This window comes from Brassica napus, chromosome C1 (assembly GCF_020379485.1).
Source record: "Brassica napus cultivar Da-Ae chromosome C1, Da-Ae, whole genome shotgun sequence".
NCBI classification, from domain to species: Eukaryota; Viridiplantae; Streptophyta; class Magnoliopsida; order Brassicales; family Brassicaceae; genus Brassica; species Brassica napus.
Window position 1 is genome coordinate 46251908 of NC_063444.1, and position 22371 is coordinate 46274278.

The window sequence follows — 22371 nt, forward strand, 5'->3', positions numbered from 1 at the left end:
AAACCGAACCGATATCCAATGACAGATTAATGGTCTCCTTATGAAAAAGACGAAACTAATAACCATTCCGCGCAGGCGTAGTGATTATCTAGGGGGGTTTTAAGTTCTAACAATTGCATGTTTTTCACTTACAAAAAGAAGGTAGTTGACTCATATTGTTCAGCCTGTAGACTGCATTACCAGCCTTGATAGGAAGCAGGTCAAGCATTGGAGTCGGGGCCGGTTAGACTAAATATTATTAGGGTCGATTTCCGTAAAGTTGTCTTTAATTCCGTGCTTGATTAAGCTGCTTTAACTGATCAGGTCACAAGTTCGGATAGCTTTAGCATCGTTTTTGTATTATCTGTGTTTTTAGTACCGTTTTTAGGTTAAATAGTTTATCTTAAAACAAATTCAAATTAAAAAAATTCTATGCTTCTAACCTAAAAAGTCAGGCACGGCCCTGTTCATTACTCTCATTGTTGTTGTTACCTTCTCTCAACTCAGGTACATTTCTTGCCACGCCTTTTGTTGACTTAAGCTTCTCGTCGTATAATCTTGTGCTGGCTTTTGATGGTTGTTCTGATCTTCTGTATGTTGATTCTTTCTGTCTCTCTTCGAAACTTTGGGGAGTGTGCAAGCGGTCATAGAAAATCGCATTCTGAAGCACTAACAGAGATTAAGAGTGATCTCACTGACACTTGTTCCCAAATGATTCTCCAGCTTCATGATGTCTATGATCCCAATAAGGTTGGCTGGCTCTATAAGAAGGCATGTTTAGCTCTGATGATCCCGTGGTAGTATCACATCGTTCTCATGCTATTTTTTTGGTTATGTGTGATTACTTTGAAGATAAATGTCAAGATTAAGATTGTTTCTGGATCCCCCTGTGGAGCAGTTGCTGCTGAGGCAAAGAAGGCGCAGGCAAACTAGGTAGTACTAGACAAGTAATAATCCCTGTTCTTATTCCTTTTAGTTTTGTTATTATTATATCGGTAAAATCTCATAATGATGGCTTGCACAGTTATGTATTTCGGATCCAAAAATCAAGAGGCTGTAATAAGCTTTGACTCAGTGATTTGACAAATATGGAAGATTCAGAAAGGTGGAGAAAAAGGTCCTTGGAGTTACTGGATTGGAATTTAAGAGAGGATATATATCTGTTTGATTGCGTTTGCTTTACGGGAACCAAATTATAATTTGGCACCTTTTTGTTAACTTGGGAGCTTATGGGATCTTCTTGGTGTTGTATCCTCTCGGACAAAGGTTCTTCTTGGTTTGGGTTTGTGTACTGTGTTCTTTTTCAAGTTTCATGTGATTCATTGGAAGAGGGAGAACAAAACGCAAATAGAAGTCTTCTCAAGTCTGTCAGTTTTGATTCATCTGCAAGGTGGTCTTACTAGAATGATTAATCATCAAGGGGAGAATCCGTCTTGATCTCCACCTTGGTGGGGGCAAACCTAAAATCCTGGCATCTTGAAACTCCAACTGATATGTCAAATGATGATCCCAGTGAAGATCCATCTAGAAACTTAGAGAACAGAAGTTTTGTTACAGAACCCAACAACATAATCAAACTGGTATGGAAGATCAACGCCAAATAGGGAACCAAGTACTGTCTACAGGGCAAACTTCTGAATTATTATATTTTTTAAAATGCATTAAATGCATAGGTACTGTACTTTCGCATATACTCAGACCATCCGCAATGATGAGACTCATTGGAGTCCTTAGCACAAGGGCATTTCAGATTAATCTTGGATATTTTGGAGTTTTTAAAAAAAAAAAAAAAAAAAGATGACCATTCACGGGCCGCCACGTAGTCAATGGGACTCGTGAACAGTGTAAGGATCAATCCTTATCAAAGGATTTTAAGGATTCTTTTTTGCACAAACTATAAGAAAGTGGGCTCCACACCCTCTAAGGATTCCCTTAAGAGCTCCCATTGTGGATGCTCTCAGTCTTGTTCGTTGATAAAAAAGTTATAGTCAGTCTTGTTCCTTTAGTTTTATGAACATGATATGAGCAAAATCTCCAAAATTATCTTATTAGTAACAAAACACAGTTTTAATGCGTCTCTTCACAAACCTCTGCCTTGTTGTTCAGCATTTTGATCTTCAATAGCCTATCATAAACGCACCATGGGAAGCTCCAGAGTTGATTGCTCTCAAGGCAGTCCGTTGACACATAGTCTTTGTAATTTGTCACAATATACCAAGCAGAGGCTTTTGCCAATTCATCCACCCCTTCATCGGCAATGAACCAAGATAATGCCTCTTTTGTCAGCGAGCGAAACGCCTTTTCAATCATCTCCCCACTCTCGGTGAACGGCTCTGTCATCCCCATACCACGACAAACAATCTCAGCTTCTGTTTCAATTCCAAAAGTGTCCATCAAATGACGTAATTTTGAATCGTAACTTTTCTTGTAGTCGGTTGCTAGCTCAATATGGTTCTGAAATCCCATGAACACAAGATCCTTATCATGAGACAAAGGAGTGGAGGATGTGCTCGAGATAGATGGAGGACCTAGTTTCTTGAGCTCTCTGAAAAGCTTACCGATCACTGTCTTGGACTTGTACGCTAGTTTATTCTGATTTTCCATAAAATCTGGATATTCTTTTACATACAAATGTGGTGGTATTTTGACTTCAACCCCGGTTTTCGGGAAATCAACAGCTGCTGAAAACATCTTTGCCAGTTCAAGGCATTGTTTGCTCCCTGCCTTCTCCCCCTCTTTATCCGCAAACACCTTATGCAAATTTGAGATTGTTCCTACATTGTTATTCAGAGGGTAGTTCGTGAAATGGTTGGTGATTTCCTGGAATTTATAAAGCCAACAATCATGAATTATTCTTTAACAAATAATAAACTTACGATAACAATAGCTTGATTTAACTCTTCTGACCTGAATGGTGACCTCATGATCCAAAGCTTGAGGTTCCTCAGCAGTGTAGTCCATTGGCTCATACGTATTTGGTGGTATCAGCTCAGGATCCCAGCTTACGAAATACAAATCTCCATCCAAATCGCTTCCAGAACACTCATTTGGATGTGGCCTATGCAGCAACCAAACAGAAGAAAAAAAATTCAAACCAGAAGCAAATAATACTTCTCAAAACAATCACAATCAACATTTAAAAAAAGGTGTTTACCTATGCCCCTTTTGGGGGAAAACAATGCAGTCAGTCATATGATTCAAATCTGTCACTGCAATAGCTTTAAGCACACGGACATCTCCGGGATGCAAGCACGGACTTTTCGCAACAACAACATCTCCTATGATGTTGTATGGCGGCTTGGAATCTAGGGTGAGAGTGGATCTTGTGTGGGACTGGATTCTGACGTGAGACTGAGATTTGTCGAATATGAACATCGTACGAACACCTGACCGTATTCTAGCGTATTCGTTTCATCCATACAACCCATCATGGATCTACCTTTAGGAATTATAATACGCGTCTTGGTACGTAGTTCCACCAGTTTTGATTCTCTGATGTAGTGAAGCATCATTGATAGAAATGGCTCTGAGGGTTTAATACCACAAGAGACTAGATCCTTGAGAAATTTGGTATGCTCCCTTGGAGGCATTAGACAGAGAATCTTCATCGGGTCAGTTAAGACGAAGTCTAACGTATCCACAACTTCCTTCTGTTTCTTTTCAAAAACACTGTCACTAACCCCCAAAGTGGACAAAAGTGTTATCATTTGTCTGTTTAGATAACAAGGCTGTTCCTTGGTCCATGCCAACACATCCAGTTTTGTGTGATCCGAATGGAACTTTCTCATACTACTCCTCAAAGACAGTTTCTTTGAGGAGTTTGGATCCTTAGCGACTACTCCTTTGTACCCTCCATATCTAATCTGAAACGCAGATGGAGACACACCTTCAATATCGCATTTCCTAGCCACTAGTTCAGCAAAATCGGAAGAAATTTTCCCAATTCCATCTGAAAACACATAGCGTTTCCCTGAAGAGAAGATCTCCACATCAGGAATCAGCTCAACATCATCAGCTTTGACAGTGAGCGTCTCTTTAGAAGAGCCGAAAGATTGTCCCAGCCTTGCAGCATACTTGGCAACATTCTTTATGCTCCCAAAGTCCCCCATCCACGATCTAATATCCGCTGCCTTAATCCCGTCGATGGGTGCAAACATCCAAGTCGATGTGCTCTTCAACTGGCTAGCAGAGTAAGCAAGAAACTCAAATTTTTCTTTCCGATGACAACACCATCACTAAGAACAGAATATATCCTGTCGTAAACCTTGGTCTTTCTGTTCACAGAAGATCTTGGAGACAGATCATTGCAGGAAAGAGTTTTCAGATTCTCATCAACAAAAGACACTATGATGAAATTGTTGATATGCTTGGCATATTCTCTAAGTACCCGATTTGACTCATGAGGCTTCGGTCCAGAGAAGTACACTCACGTAGGTGTAATTTTGACCCTACGTATATCAAAAAGTCCATGTTGATAGTCCAAAGTTGATTCCGTTGGCTTTTCTTTCTTCCCCCATTCCAAGTACTCTTTGGTTAGCCAAGCAATATGATCATACGGACATTTTCCAAGGGATAATAACTTTGGAAGAGCATAATCAATGAATGCTCTGTCAATTAAGTGTTTTGGGATCAAGAAACTGATAAAAAGCAGTATCAAGACTTGTGGGAGGAAAACACGCATTCTGGACCAATGAACTAACATTGAACAAGATCTCAAAAGGCAAATCAAATTCTGGAGGGAACTGTTGATTACAATATTTTGAAATCAACCTTGAGCTCACGGGGAAACTTTAAGGCAATGGCAGATGACTGACCGATTAGAGAAGTTGATGTAAAATCTGTAGTTATCAAACCCACCTCTGCAGAAGTTTAACTTTTCATACTCAGGATCGACATGTTGATTCTGGTTTTCATAAATTTTGGGACCTCCTTTTAACTGAATCAAAAGAAGTTTTGAATCCTTTTCTTGTGAGAGATGCCAACTGATTCGCCCGATGTAGTCTTCACTCAAATGCGCCGAGAAATGCAGGTTCTGGTTACCACTTCCAAACGAACAACCAACACTGTACAGATATTTGAATTTCTCTGGTGTCGCCAAAAATCCAAAATGCATGAGTAAACCGTCGATATAATGTTCCATTGAAGCTTTGTCTTTACTGTCAATTTCATATTTCCATTCATGAAAATTGAGACGATAGGGTGTGTTGACTTCGGTGGATTGCGTGAGGAGTTTATTCGCATGTGTCTCCTGTGCAAACTGAACCAGCGCATAAAATTTTTCACCATGCTTAGTCTTTTTAAGCCTGATCGCGTGAATAGTTCCCGAACCAGTGATACTCTCGAAAAACTGTCTAACCTCCATTGCGTTCACCTCAGGTGGGAAGCCACTCACATTAACCGTCTTTCCCATTGTCTCCTATAAATCATTGAAGAAAAAACAGAATCTAACATAAGCAAGAATGCTAGAACATTATTACAAATCAGAAGAAAATATCCAGATAGATGATGACATACCGCAGCTGATGTTGATTATGATGATGACGATGATGATTGTTTTGCTAAGTTTCAAGTTCTGTCAGACACTATGATTTTTTCAAATCGACAGCCTTCTTTTATTTTTGTTTTAGATTGATCCTATTGGTTGATGTTCTTCTAGTTCTCTACTACGTTTGATTGTTGTAACAAGAATTAAATCCGACAGTGAGATATATATATTGCAATCGGATAATGCAGAGCTCTCTCAGTGATGTATTTATGATTCAAAGACATTTTTTAGGAGGGAGTTTAAGAATAAATGTTCTTTGTTTAAAAAAGAGAGAGAGGATTTTAACATAGTCCAAATCTAACGACTATATGCTGCTTTGTCTATTAATGAAATTGATTTGAAATTTACTATTGTTGGATACTGTATTTTTTAAATATTTAATATATTTTAAAATTTAGTGTTACTAAAATCTAATTTAACGTTATTTAAAACTAAAAGGTGCTATATAATGTTGGACTTTTTTAAAGTTTAAATTTAACCATAATTTGGTATTATTCATTTAATGATTTTAGATTATGTTTTAGAACTAAATGTTATCAGATCTTTTATTTGTAAATCATGTGTCATAGATTTCTAAATATAGTGTTCTCCAATTAAGCTCAAATAGTTCATTAAAACTCAGTTTTATTCAAAACTAAATGATTAGTATATGGTGTCATTTGAAATGAAGTCTAATAGATTTCACGAGTAAATGATTAAATACAAAATCTAAGATATATTATAGATAATTTGTAATCCGTACACATAATTTCATTTAAAATGATTTCAATTTTTAATCTTATAAATTATAAACCTATGTATCATATAGTAGAATTAAAAATCAATGATTGAATAATCACACCTAAATGACTTTGCAACTATTTCTGAATATAATCATTTAAATTTAACGGATCTTTATTAGTAACTTGTTTCAAAGAATCCATAATATATAGCATATTCTATTTATAACTTATTTAAATTAGAATCCAAAATATCTTGCATAAGTTAGAATTCACAAAAAAATTTAATTTGATATATAAATGGGCAAATAAACCGGATACAAAAATCAGAACCGAACCCGATCCGATAAAAATGAATCCAAACCAAACCCGACATAAATACCGAATGGGCTTTATTCTACAGTATTTTGGATTATGAGTTTTATCCGAACCAAACCCAAACCCAAATAAATATCTGAAAAACCAAAAATACACAAGATATTATTGAATACCTAAAATAATTATCTATTAAATGAATAATTAACTCAAATATTTAGTTTAATATATGTTTTTGGTATTTGGTCAATATTTTTGTTTTGACAATTGCATTGAAGTTTAATTATGAATATGTTTGCTTCTTAAGTTTAAACAATGTGATTTTATTTTGAAGTTTAAATCATTTTTATTGCATTGTTAGTTGTTAAGTTTTACTTGTTTTTGGTTTCCTCCTCTTAGCGATTACTTTTGGAAGTGGCAACCATAACCTGCATTTCTCGGTGCATTTGGGTGAAACTACCGAATGAAGATACCTTTTGAGAACATCAGGCAAATCAATTGGCATCTCTCACAAGAAAAGGCTTCAAAGCCTCTTTTGATTCAGTTAAAAAAGGAGGTCCCAAAATCTATGAAAAACAGAACCAACATGTTGATGATGAGTATGAGAAGTAAAACTTCAGCAGAGATGGATTTGATGAATGGATAAAAACTACAGATTTTACATCATGTTCTCTAATTGGTCAGTCATCTGCCATTTTTTTTTAAGTTTCCCTATGAGCGCAAGGTTGATTTCAAAAATAATCAACAGTTTCCCCTTATATTATCTTTACTATGGAATCGGAGTTTTCATATTCATCAAATACCAACAGCCTTTCCCCTGTTGTTGATCCACCTCCAGAATTTGATTTGCCTTTTGAGATTTTGTTCAATGTTAATTCATTGGTGCAGAATGCATGTCTTCCTCCCACAAGTCTTGATACTGAGTTTTATCAGTTTCTTGATCCCAAAACACACGACAGGGCATTCATTGATTATGCTCTTCCAAAGTTATTATGCCTTGGAAAATGTTCCTATGAGCATGTTGCTTGGCTAGCCAAAGAGTCCTTGGAATGGGGGAAGAAAGAAAAGCCTATGAAATCAACTTTGGACTATCAACGTGAACTTTTTAATATACGTAGGGTCAAAATTACACCTACGCGAATGTACTTCTCTGGACTGAAGCCTCATGAGTAAAATCGAGTCTTTAGAGTATATCAACAATTTTGTCATAGTATCTAAAGACACGATTTGACTCATAAGGCTCCGGTCCAGAGAAGTACACTCTAGTTGGTGTAACTTTAACCCTACATATATTAAAAAGTCTAAGTTTATATTCTAAAGTCGATTGCATAGGCTTTTCTTTCTTCTTCCATTCTGAGTACTCTTGGGTGAGCCAAGCAACATGAGCATACGAACATTTTCCAAGGCACAATAACTTTTGAAGAGCATAATCAATGAATGCGCTCTGTCGTGTGTTTTGGGATCAAGAAACAGATAAAACTCAGTATCAAGACTTGTGGCAGGAAAACACGCATCATGCACCAATGAATTAACACTAAACAAAATCTCAAAAGGCAAATCGATTTTTGGAGGTGGATCAACAACAAGGGAAAGGCTGTTGGTATTTGATGAATATGAAAACCCCGATTCCATAGTAAGATAATATATAGGGAAAATGGTTGATTATTTTTGAAATCAACCTTGCGCTCATATATAGGGAAACTTTAAAATAATGGCAGATGACTAACCAGTTAGAGAACATGATATAAAATCTGTAGTTTTTATCCATTCATCAAACCCATCTCTGCTGAAGTTTAACTTCTCATACTCATAATCAACATGTTGGTTCTGTTTTTCGTAGACGATAGGGTGTGTTGACTTCGGTGGATCACGTGAGGAGTTTCTTCGCATGTGTCTCTTTCGTAAATTGAACCAACGCATGTGTTTCTTCGAATGATAGAACATTATTACAAATCAGAAGAAAATATCCAGATAGATGATGACACACCGCAGCTGATGTTGATTATAATGATGATGATGATTGTTTTGCTAAGTTTCAAGTTCTCAGAGACACTATGATTTTTCAATCGACTGCCTTCTTTTATTTTCGTTTTAGAGTGATACTATTGGTTGAAATTCTAGTTTTTTACTACGTTTGATTGCTGTAACAAGAATTAAATCCAACAGTGAGATATATATATTGCAATAGGATGATGCAGAGCTCTCTCAGTGATGTATTTATGATTCAAAGACATTTTTAGGAGGGAGTTTAAGAATAAATGTTCTTTGTTTAAAAAAGAGAGAGAGGATTTTAATATAGTCCAAATCTAACGACTATATGTTGCTTTTTCTATTAATGAAATTGATTTAAAATTTACTATTACTCGATTTTGTATTTTGTAAATATTTAATATATTTTAAAATTCAGTGTTACTAAAATCTAATTTAACGTATTTAAAACTAAAGAGGTGCTATATAATGATGGACTTTTAAAAGTTTAAATTTAACCATAATTTGGTATTATTCATTTAATGATTTTGTTTTAGAACTAAATGTTATCCGATCTTTAATTTGTAAATCATGTGTCATAGATTTCTAAATATAGTGTTCTTCAGTTAAGCTCAAATAGTTCATTAAAAATCATTTTATTCAAAACTAAATGATTATTATATGGTGTCATTTGAAATTAAGTCTAATAGATTTCATGAGTAAATGATTAAATACAAAATCTAAGATATATTATAGATAATTTGTAATTCGTACACATAATTTCATTAAAAATTATTTCAGTTTTTAATCTTTTAAATTATAACCTATATATCATATAGTAGAATTTAGAATTAATGATTGAATACTCACATCTAAATGACTTTGCACATATTCTTATATATAATCATTTGAAATTAACTCTAATGGATTTTTATGAGTGACTTATTTAAAATAATCCATAATCCATAATACATTGCATATTCTATTTATAACTTATTTAAAACAAAATCCAAAATATATTGACATATATTATAACTCACACAATTTTTTTAATTTGATACATAACTGGGCGAATTAACCGAATCCAAAAACAAGAACCAAACCCGATCCGATAAAAATGAATCCAAACCAAACCCGACATAAATACCGAATGGGTCTTGTTTCTACGGTATTTTGGATTATGAGTTTTACCCGAACCAAACCCAAACCCAAATAAATATATGAATATACCAAAAATATACAAGATATTAATGAATACCTAAAATGATTATCTATTACATGAATAATTAACTCAAATATTTAGTTTAAGATATGTTTTTGGTATTTGGTCAATGTTTATGTTTTATGTTATCACAATTGCATTTGTAGTTTAATTAGAAATACGTTTGCTTCTTAAGTTTAAAAAATGTTATTTTATTTTGAAGTTTAAATAATTTGTATTGCGTTGTTAGTTGTTAATTTTTACTTGTTTTTGTTTTTCTCCTCTTAACGATTACTTCTGAATCATGTGACTGAACTTCTGCTAGTGTAAATTGTTTAAATTTTCCAAGTTTAAGAACTGAAGTGTGTACTTTCAAATGTCAAAAAAGTATTTAGGTAATAGAAAACAACGGAACAATAAACTATTCAAACAAGTTTTAAAATAAAGTTTTCATAAAACTAAGCTGAAAACAAACTTTAAAACTAAAAATCCATTCATCATCATAATTATACTCTTCAACTTCCACAAACAATTCACCAGCCCCATCTCCTCCAAAATCTTCTTCAATTTTACCACAATCACCGCCGGGTCCAAGTAACTTCACCTCTAGCCTAGGCCTCGTCTAGGCACACTTTTTAACACAAATGTTCTACGAAATGTGGGATCAGATCGTCCACATAGATGATGTCATGCTTCCCTAACCCCTGAAACCCAAGGTGCATCAGAATGTTATCATAGAGAAGGCATATATTTTGACACCAATTGGATCCAACATATGGACCTAGCTCATTCAACATATGAAATATAGGGTGCATTAGAATGTTCCGTGCTCGCTCATTCTCTTCTTCAACACTGACTCGGTTACTGCAACAGTCATCTCGACATAGCCTGATATAACAAAACTGGACTACATTATAGTAAACTACACTTGTCCTGGAAAATGGAACTGAAAAACATATATATACCCAAATTAGGCGACTAATAAAATCAAAGCATGAAATGCAGCATTTTAGATAGTTAAAAGAGAAAACATATACCCTTTACATGTAAACAAATCTATCAGTGATATTTTTCATAATCACGCATTATTTTTACTGAAATAAATATAGATTTTTATCAAAGTGGCGTGTCTCTGAAAGGAATACTCATCTTTTAGCTAAAAAGAGGATGAGAGTGGGTAGAAGAAATAATATTGAGGATATAATCTCTTTTGATTTTACAACAAAGAGATTTAGTAAGCGGCTGCCTCCACCATTTAACGCTCATAGTGTAGATATATTTGTGTCGTTATCTTTTGTTAGAGAGGAGCAGCTTGCGGTCTTACAGGAAAGCTGGGTGAACGGTCCGGCATTGGAGATTTGGATCACAAATAAGATTAATCAAGACGCTGTTTCATGGAGCAAGTTATTGAGGTTCATCTCTATTTTTAATGTTGATGGTCTAGCTGGGAGTTTCTTCATTGACGAGGAAAGTTGCTGTGCTTGTCGATCTAGACAATGGTGGACACGGACTGAGATCCGTTACAACCAAAGAGCTAACATAATTGGACACGATGAATATTTCAAGTCTGTGAATATGGGAGAGGTCTGAATCATAGAAAAAACAACAAATTTGGATTTGTGCTCCCGGTATTCTAGTACCCATTTGTGTGCCCTTATGTTCCAAGCTCAGCGCAACTGCAACTGCAACCGTGAACATGGAAATAAGAGCATCCACAATGGTGATACCAATTGTGGAGTTCTTAAGATTAGATTAGTAATTATTATTATTATTATTTTTTTTGAATAGTTAAGGATTCTTGTGAAAAATGTGTGTACAATGGTGATCCCAAAATTAGAATCCTTAGGAATTAAAAAATTGTTTTTTTAGTGAAATAAATTTTTTATATATTAGATGAATAAATACTATAACTTAACATAAAATACAATAATTAAACATAAAATACATTAATTAAACATAAAAATACAACAATTAAAGATAATAACAATTATTTAACATAAATATAGAATAATTCCTAATCTTCATCAATAGGAGAGTATCCATCCCGTTCATCTTCGACAATCATATTGTGGAGTATGATACATGCTCTCATAATCTTCCCTATCTTTTCTCTATCCAATGTTTTTACCGGGTTTCTCACAATCGCAAATCGAGCTTGCAATACTCCAAAAGCCCGCTCCACATCTTTTCGGGTTACTTCTTGAACTTTAGCAAATAACTCTTGTTGAGGAGTTTGAGGGAGGGTGATAGATTGGATAAATGTTGACCATTTTGGATATATACCGTCTGTGAGGTAGTACGCCAACTTATACATGTGTCCGTTGACCATGTACTTTACCCTCGGAGCTCGACCTTCTAAAATGTCATCAAAAACAGAAGACCGATCGAGGACATTGATATCATTTAAGGTACCTGGAGGACCAAAAAAAGCTTGCCATATCCAAAGATCTTGTGAAGCAACAGCCTCTAAGACAATTGTCGGTTTTCCTGATCCACGTGTGTACTGTCATTTCCAAGCGGTTGGGAAATTTTTCCACTCCCAATGCATACAGTCAATGCTCCCGACCATCCCAGGAAACCCTCGTTTCTCCCCAATATCGAGTAGTCGTTGTAGATCCTCGGGTGTGGGTCGTCGTAGATACTCTTCTCCAAATAATTGTATTATTCCGTCAGTGAAATTATGTAAACATGAAAGTGCAGTGGACTCACCAAGTCGGAGATATTCATCAACCGCATCAGCCGCAGAACCATAAGCAAGCATACGAATAGCTGCCGTACATATTTGTAATGGAGATAGACCGAACCTCCCGGTTGCATCTCTTCTTTGCTGAAAGAATGGAACCCACTCTGATAGGCCATGGACAATACGCAAGAATAATTCCTTATTCATGCGGAAACGACGTCTGAATAAATGTGCCGGAAATATACAATCTGCGCTGAAGTAGTCATTCCATAAGCGGACGTGTCCTCCTTCGCGGTTTCGTTCCACATAAGCACGTCTACTTTGCGGTATGGATTGGGCCTCCACTATATTGTTGAAAGTATCTTCAAAGATTTCATCGAAAACTTCGTCCAATCTCTCTTCGAATTCATCCGATGAAGATGATGACATTTCTAGATATCCTGTTTCATAAATAATTATATTGTACAAGTTTTTAATCTATTAGTTAAAATTATGTAAGAGATTCACATTTCCCTTTTATCAATCTTACTCCAAATTAGTTAAAATATATCTGTATTTATATTTATTTGCGTATTTATATCAAAATCTATCTGTATTTATATTTATTTGACCAGAAAATATAATAAAACATGTCTAAAATATTTATGTAAGTGGCAGAGCAACATAATTCATTCTGTAATAGAGTAATTATAAGTTATAGTTGTTATGATAAACTTCACATATTTCTGGGTCTATTAACTGACAGAGAAGCTGATGAGAAGTTAGCTAAAACATTAAACAAAGACTGATGATGAAAGAGAACATAAAGAGAAGTTACCTAAAACTTCTTCGATTACAACAACTTGAAGTTGAGGCCGAGTTTGTAGCAACAAGATTACAGCAAGAAGATTACACCTTTGATAGATAGGAAAGAAGTTTGATAGAGAGTAACCAAAGGGGAAAACAGAGAGGGTTACTTATACTACTACTACTTAAACAAAACATAAACCCGTGACTCGCAAAACAACAACACACTTCGAGATTCCAAACGCACCCGTGACTTGGTTCACATGTCCTGCTGCTGTACCTGAAACATGAGAAAAGACAAGTGTTAGTAACTACTCAAAGTAACTACTCAAAGTAACTACTCAAAGTAACTAGTCAAAGTAACTGCTCAAACTAACTGCTCAATCCAAGTAGAGACGACATGTAACTATACAATGCAACTACATACGCACATTAATACCTTCATAACATCTCATTCATCAGTTTCAGTTTGAGTGATTCTTCCACCTCAGAGACTGGATCTTTTTTTCCAAATAAACGTTCTAGGATTTTTTGTTTTGAGAGTTTTTCTTTCATTTGCAAGATCGACTGGAGCTGTGACATCTCTTCTTCCTTGCCACTCTTCTTCATCTTACCAGCAGCTTTAGCAGCTTTCACACCAACTGGTCTAATTTCAGGTTCGGCCACTTCATCTTCTGTATCAACATCGTGGACTTGTTTGCGCTTCTCCTTCTCTCTGTCTTTAACCGTATAGGTCGCTTGCCATTTCTGGTCATGCCTCAGCTCCCTCCACGCATGTTCGAGGCTGAACTTGTGCCCGTAAATGGTGTAGAATGAGTCGAGGGCAGCTTTCATTACATCGTCTTCATTCTGACCACTTCTCTGCCCCCCCTCAACGCCGCGTCATAGCATCCAACGAATTTACAGACTTGGTCGTTAATCCTAGACCACCTCTGCTTCGCTGGACGAACCTCTCTAGGTACTTTCCCAACCAGTTGTGGGCTTGCGTTGTAGTAGTCAACGATTCTCTTCCAGAAACGTTCTGCTTTCTGTTCACAGCTCACTACAGGGTCTTTGCTGGTGTTAAGCCACACACCAATGAGGATTTTATCCTCATTGACAGTCCATTTTCTCCTCTCTGAGACAGAAGGCTGGACAGGAGACTCGATACCAGGCTGGACAGAAGACTCGACAGCAGGGTTGAAAACATACTCGTCACGACCTTGGCTACCGAACCAAGCTGGTTCGGGTGACTCAAGGTCAACTGAACTCTGACTATTCAACAGATTAACGTACCCAGTACTGGTATTCATTTTAGATGATGGTCTGTGTTACTCTATTAGCAACACAGACCCTTAAGTAAGCGATAGAAAGTGATTTAGCATTTAGTTTCGTAGTAGTTTGGCAGATAGAAAGCAAACTAGCATTTACCACCACTACAAAGCAAACAAGCATTTACCACCACTCTTATCAGCATAATAAGTTCTATAGTAGCTACACTTAAAGCTAACAAGTACGATTCTATCAAATCCAAGGAGTTAGGAAGTATCATTAAAGCATGAAGAAAGAGGTTATTTTTAATTTACTGAATATATCTAAACTATAATAATTATAGTACCTTTGAAGCCCAACTCGAGTTCAGACACTGATGTTTAAATCCTCCGAGGCTCTTCCTTGAAAGACACAAGCCAAGAGATAAGACTTTCATTAAAATTTGAATTTTAAATCAAAGAAATGATCTAAATATTGGTCATGAAACTTACCTCCACATTACGATGACCACTATTACCAAGAGCAGTAGACAAACTCCCTTTGCAAACCGATATTTAACCACTGCTGTCTTCTTACTTAGCACACGTAAGATCTTCTCTAGCTTAGCCACCTTCTGGTCACTCTCAAAGAATTGATCCTTGAGCATCCTAAGTTGTATTTGCGTTTCACGGAGCTCTTCTTGCATCGCCACATCCCACCATTTCCAGATGTGGCACTCTCCATCGTCGACGTTGTTGCAGGAGAAGTACCTCCTGTATGGATTTTTTGGAGTGTACGACGTTTTAACTACAGGCTCACTACCGCAATAGCATGTCCTTGGGATCCCTTCATCGGCCTCAGGTGCAGCTGCGTACTGATCCTCCTGTGAAATTGTGAAGTTACTCTTAACTTCATTGGCGTAGAGTTCACCTTCTGCTACAATTAAAGAGGTGATGTCTAACTCCTCTGACGAAGAAGAAGGCTGAGTGTAGCTATAGTCTTGGCCCATGGTTCGTTCGCCTGCAGAAATTATGGTAAGAGAAACTATGTTAGCGAATAAGAAAAAAAAATATTAAGAACAAAACGCAACAACAGAGACTAATGAGGGATCTAGTTAACTAGTTTTCGAACTAAGCAAAAAATAAGATAAGCTCAAAACAATACAAGTAAGCTAACCTATCTATACATGGAAGCTAAACAATACAAGGAAAACAAATCGATGACAAAATCTTCACTGAAAACAATTCGTGTTTTGAAACCCAAAACGAATTGAAACCCAAACTACAAACAAAATGATCCCCAATTGAACATAAACGAATTCAAAACAAATTCCAAAATCGAAACTTTTTGAAACCCTAAATCGAAGAAATCCCCAATTCGATTCGACGGAAATACGAAGCAAAGAGGGACACGAGAACAACAACGAAGCTAACCTATGCTTAAATCTACCACAGAAGAACGGTATTTGCCTTTGAAGATAACGGAAGAAGACGATCGACGACGGAGAGAAATCGCCTCTTCACTTGAGCTCTGAATTTTTTTTCCTCGGGTTCAAACGCGAATGATTTTTTTTTCACCTAAACGGAACACAAAAGTATCCAAAGCCCAACCATCGCACGCCACGTGTACATGAAGGACTCAATCCTTTGATCCCTTATTAACGGATTGATCCGTACAGATCCGTCTAAAAACAAGCCCATTTCACAATATTAATATTCAAATATCCTAAGGACTTGGGCTACGGACTCATGACGGACTCCCGTTGCAGCCGCTCTAAGGCTATGATTAATCTGTTCCATGTCAATTATTAGTCTTTCTTTTGAGTATGATTTGACCCAACTTTTTAATTGCTTAAGTAGAGTGGTACATTTCTAAGCTTTCACAATTGTTATAATTTTAACATATGGTGCCTATTTTCCAAAATCAAACATGTAATATTACAGTAAAAACTCAATAAATTAATAATGATGGAAATATGGTAATTTATTAATTTATAAGGGTATTAGTTTACAAAAAGTTTTTTTTTAAAAAATTTATATATTTTTTGTAAAAAAAATTGTTAGTTTTACTGTATATACATTAATTAAATTTTAGAAACTAGACTCTGATATTTTTATTATATTATTTGATGTATATGAAATATGTTTCATATGACTCGAATATGGTTTTAGATATAATTTAACTAAATATCAGGGTTCTAAAAATCGGTCTAGGCGGCGCCTAGGCCCCCGCCTAGGCAGCAACTCGGTCCTATCCGAAACGATTTTCTTAAAATCCGATTTATACTGATTTATATGATTCAAATTGGTTTAAACTGTTCTAAATCGGTTAAAATTGGTTAAAATCGATCTAAAATTGTCTATATATGTTAAATAAAGCAATAATATTATTACAAATCTACAAATTTGTCTACTTTCTTCTGTTTTGTATATCTAATTTTGATAATTCATCACAATAATTTTATAATTAAACTTAAAAACTAAAATATGTTATACAAATGTATAAAATATATAAAATAAATCAATAATTTGCTAACGCCTAGGCCTCGCTTAGGCCCCGAATAATCCGCCTAGTCGCTAGTCCTCTATAAAACGCATAGTTACCGCCTAGCGATTTTGAGAACATTACTAAATATTATCAAAATATATTTAAGATTAAGAAAAAATAGACATGAATTCCATTGTGGAAATAATACTAATAATACAATGTTTGTTTGTGCTTTTATGAATTATATATATTTAAATATTATTAATTTATAATTTTACAGGGAAAAAAATATATACATAGAATTTTCTAAAAAGTTATTATTTTATCGATTTGTGTTATATTTTGAACTGGTCCAAAACCGCAATACTGAATATTCCCGTAAAAACCGTATAATAGAGTTTTCTGCTAAACTCGCAAAATCGAGTTTTCCGACTGAAAACCGCAAAATCGAGTTTTCCCGCCAAAACCGCAAAATGTGTTTTCCCGCCAATACCGTAAAACTCAAATTTCCCGACAAAACGATTTTTCCCGCCGAAACCGAAAGACCGAGTTCCCCCCCCCCCAAAACCGAAAATCGAGTTTTCCCGCCAAAACCGAAAAACCGAGTTTTCCCGTCAAAATAAAAACGAGTTTTTCCGTCAAAACCGAAAAACCGAGTTTTCCTGCCGAAACCAAAAAGCCGAGTTTTCCCGCCAAAAACGGAAAACCGGGTTTTCCCGCCAAAACAAAAAAATTGAGTTTTCCCGTCAAAATCAAAATCGAGTTTTCCCGCCAAAACCGCAAAACCGAGTTTTCCTGCCAAAACCGATAAACCGAATTTTCTCGCAAAAAACCGTTACCGAGTTTTTCCGCCAAAAATCGCAAAAAGATTTTTCCCGCGAAAACAGGTTTGCCGCCAAAATCTAACAAATTTTCCCGCCAAAATCGTAAAAACAAGTTTTTCCGCCAAAACCGCAAAATGAGTTTTTCTGCCAAAACCAGAAAGATTATTTTTTACGCAAACCGCAAAAATCTAGTTTTCCAACCAAAACCACAAAAAAAATTTACCGACCAAAAACCGCAAAAAGAAAATTTTCCGCTAAAGCCACAAAAACAATTTAACAAGTTTTCTCGTTAAAACCATAAATGAGTTTTCCTGTCAAAACGATGTTTACCGCTAAATCCACAAAATGAGTTCCGGTTAAAATTGCAAAATAATTTTTTTTCCGAAAAAAACGAGTTTTTCCTCCAAAATCATAAACGAGTTTTTGCGCTAAAACAAGTTTTCTATAAAATTGCAAAATCTTGTTTTTATATTACAGCTCACATTAATGATATTAATATTTTACATGATCTTCAGAGTAAATAAGATAATACTTTGGATACCCACGGGTAAACCTATACCATATTGGGTTATTTTTTTTGGTTTGGATTTCAACATTGATGTTTCTGGGTTTTTGCGGGTTGGATATAAACTGAGTTGGGTTATTTGTGGGTTGGGGTGGGCTGGGTTATTTTACCCAAAGTTAACATCCCTACATTCAACCACATAACTAAAACCAGAGAGAGAGAGAGAGCGAGACAAATACAGAAACCAAAGGTTGCAAAAACCACGTTAATCTAAGACAAGTTGACGCCGCTTATAACGCACCATCACATTGCCTTTAATGCCAACCACCATAGCGTTCCAGTCCATCTCAGGGAAGGGTGAAACCAACTCAAGCTCAAAGTTAATCAACAATTGACTCCATATGGCTTTGATTTGAAGGTAAGCAAAGGGCTCTCCAAGACACCCGTGGCTACCTCCACCGAATGAAATGTACGAAAATGCCCCTGCGGCTTTGTCCTCTTCTCTTCCCGGGGAGAATCTATCCGGGTCGTAGCTGTACGGGTTTTTGAAGACATGCAGCAAGCGGTTTGCAAAAGCAGGCGAGGTTGCAACGATATGACCCTTTGGGCTTATCAAAGGATCCATCATAATTAAGTTTAGTACGAAAGATCCAATTACCACCTAGAACATTCATCTCCAGGGTGTAAGGTACTAAGGACGTGATTATTGGGGGTCCTTACTCTTGGGCCCTTAATATAAATATATTAAGGGCCCAAGAGTAAGGACCCCCAATAATCATGCCCTAAGGAGAAGGAGTTCGTCCCTTTACAGGTACCTATCTTCCACCCATGATCTTTTAAGGTCCTCTGTAACTGTTTTTGATTTAGGATAGGAGACTTTATGAGTCACTAGAACATATTCTGGATTAGGCTTTCCTGTTCCCACTTTGATTTTGTAATTATTAGATGTCTTGTGAAACACTCCGAAACAGAAATATTAAAAAATATGTTAAAAATTTTCAAGTAAAAGTCAAGTCAATTTGTAACGAAAAACACTTTATTAATGAAATTGGAGACCACATACTAAAATCATGCAAAATCATTGAGATTATCTCCAATCCTAGACTGACCCCACCAAAACAATTTCGTAAATTGTGACAATTATTTTATAGACTGACACCCACCAACAATTTATTAACTGTGACAATTATTTTATAGACTAAACACCACGGTATGGAGTGAAACCATTGAGATTATCTCCAATCCTAGACGGACGCCCCCATGCAAGACTTTTCTGATCCGGTATGCGTTCTAAGCAACAGTACACTCTATATGGAGGAAGCCCAATTCACGTCGTCACAGAGAGCAACCACGAGATGTTAGTTGCTTGATAAGTTTCGCGGATAAAACAGTTCGGCTCAGGCTACTATCAGTTCAAGGGATGGGTTATATACATTGAAGAAGGAGGGACTCATTACTTGGTTTGGGACGCGACAAGACCCAGCTCAAACTTAAAAGAACCCGGCAATTCTTTAATTGCTTACTTAGATTAAATTCTTTGATTCTTTAAACAGTTTAAGAAACAGATGCATAATGTACTAAAATTATTGGTTTGAATAAATTTAACATTTATTCAAAAATAATAATAAGTTGAGTGGTATTTTATATCTAGGTTTTCTCAATTGTTATAATTTTAACATATGGTATATTTTTTTTCCAAAATCAACATGTATGAATCCAGTATCGTACTTTTATTATTACATGTATTTCATTTACAAAACAAAATAGTTTTTTTTATAAGAATGTTAATATCATTAACTAGTAATAAAAGAGATTACAAGTGGTGAAACTCGAGATCCAAAAAGCTTCAAGAAGCTAAATTAGTTGTACAAGCCACAAAAAAAAATTAAACTTGTATAACATAATAGGACTAATCTAGTAAACTAGATTAATGTTGAGGCCCGAGATTAATGATGTTTTGCTTTGCACTAAACACTTGAAGAGTTGAAATGGCAGAACCACCTTAAACTAACCTGCAAAAGGAATCAATAGGACTCAAAGAAGTCTGATAACCAGAAAGCCCCTTGGGTGGGAGAGGCTGCAATCGCATAGGCCGGAAGAGGTGACCAAGCATCTCAAACTTCTAAATTTGATGTATAACATATATGAGATATAAAATAATTGTCACATTTTACGAATTTTTATTAATCTTTAAGCATAGTGTTCGTGGAATTTGAATCCTAATTAGAATCTCGTACGCATAGGAATTTATGAGCTAATTTACACGGAACTTATTGATCCTTGGAAATGATTCTATGTGCTTGGTCGTTGGCCAACCTTCTCGTGAAGCCAACGACCAAATTACCCAATATATTATGAAAGGTTGAACCATTTTAAGCAATCTTAGGTGAAGCCAATGACCAAGCACATAGCATCATTTCCAAGGATCAAGTCTAGCGAGTCTCATGAGTCTTTGGCTGATCTAAACTGATCATGTTGATCTAATCCTTGCCTCATCTTGTTTTTTATTTCTTTTTTGCCAAGGTGATGCAGTTTATAGATTTTCTTTTGTAAATCAAACAAATTCATTATATGATATTTACATGTTTTAACAAAAACAAAAATTCTAGCGAGTCTCCAAAACACAAAATTTGATCTAATTTCATCTCCAATAAAACTTCAAAAATTATATTTTCTCACAAAATTTGGTGGTTTTTTACACCAAATTCATCACACCAAATATTAAACTAATGTATTTTATTATTTCTAATTTAATTTTATTAGTATTATTAATTAATTTAAAATTATAGTTAGGATAAATATATCATACTAATTTTATTTTATATTTTATTGTACACATTAAAAATATTAAAATATTCTTTTATTTATATTTTAATTAATAATATAATCAATTATCAGTTATATCAATTTGTAATAAAAACAATTTATTCTGTGATTTTTATTTTAAATGCATAAAATTTAATGTGATAAAATAAAATTAGTCAATTAAAATTATTATAAATAAAAAAATTGAACACCAAAACATCAAATTCCATGTTATGGCTAAAATGTTTTTTAAGAGAGTGGTCAATTATTAGAGCTCTCTAATATCTTATGGTATTTGATATTTTATATTAAAAATATAAGCTAAACTTAAAGTGATTTTATTAGGTTTTAAAATACAAATAATAAAACAAAATGTATTTCATATTACAAATCATATGAAATAGTAATGCAGAAACAACTATATTATATAAAATAAACATTTAATATTACAAATCATATGAAATATTGTGTTCATGGACGGCTTCGTATAAGGAATGGTCAAAGCGAATACCCCGAACCTACTCCAAATATTGGAAATTTAAATATAATATTTAATTTATATTTAGAAGGTCTTATAAAACATACTAATATAAAATATTTTAATGAAAAAAAAATTAGTTAGTTTTTGTTTAGATTTTTGATATTGTTTTAAAGAATATTTCTAAATAATATTAAAACTTAAAATTATAAGGTATAGAAAATTTTGTTGTCCAAGGACCCTAGATGATACTGAGTCTGTCCTGGTTGTGTATGTATATGTATAAATTTATACAATATATACAGAACTTTTAATTAATATCAATGGATGAAAAGTATTTAGCAATAAAAGATAAAAAAACAGTGAAAAAACAGCAAAATATAATTATATTTTATGCAAAACCCATAGATTATACAAAAAAAAAAAACAAAGCATGATAGTACATATAAATATGTAAAAGTTATTACCCTGTAATATACTATTAAATTAAAAAACTCAAAATAATTTGTTTAACCTGTTAAATAAATTATAATAGAATGAGACCCTAAAATTATAATGTGAGAGAGGGGTCTCAAGCCATTTTCTCTTTCTCAACACCTCCTAAGGTAAGTCCCTGGTCATGGTCGTGACACTACTTTCCACAGCATGCTACTATTGGAGAGTGCATCTTCTCTTATGAGAGTTGGTCTTATATATGACGTCGTTAATGCCCAAGGGAGTTAAGGAGTGGGCTTTTATGGGCTTCCCGAACAATAACCATTAGAAAAAATAAGGAAACAAATCTCTACCAAAGAACAATTAAACATACCTTCAAACGTATACAGCGAGCGAGTAGGTAGATTCATT

General features: G+C 34.8%; 1 protein-coding gene, 1 long non-coding RNA gene and 1 pseudogene across 2 annotated transcripts; all 3 read right to left on the minus strand.

The window, feature by feature from the left end:
• Positions 1 to 1906: 1906 nt before the first annotated feature.
• LOC125580074 lies at positions 1907 to 5389 on the minus strand (annotated as a pseudogene).
• Positions 5390 to 9990: 4601 nt separating this feature from the next.
• LOC111200021 lies at positions 9991 to 17604 on the minus strand. The gene is made up of 2 exons (XR_007318073.1): positions 14939 to 17604; positions 9991 to 14848 (listed from the first exon to the last, which is right to left on the minus strand). It is a non-coding gene; the product is annotated as an uncharacterized LOC111200021 (long non-coding RNA).
• Positions 17605 to 18507: 903 nt separating this feature from the next.
• On the minus strand, positions 18508 to 18867 carry LOC106374096 (sterol 14-demethylase-like). Its single transcript, XM_013814192.1, has one exon. The coding sequence runs from the start codon at positions 18865 to 18867 to the stop codon at positions 18508 to 18510; it is 360 nt and encodes a 119-aa protein (XP_013669646.1).
• Between the last annotated feature and the right edge of the window lie 3504 nt (positions 18868 to 22371).

What these genes read in the sequence shown, in the direction of transcription:
- LOC106374096 (XM_013814192.1), bottom strand. Translation starts at nt 18,867, where the DNA reads ATGGATCCTTTGATAAGCCCAAAGGGTCATATCGTTGCAACCTCGCCT.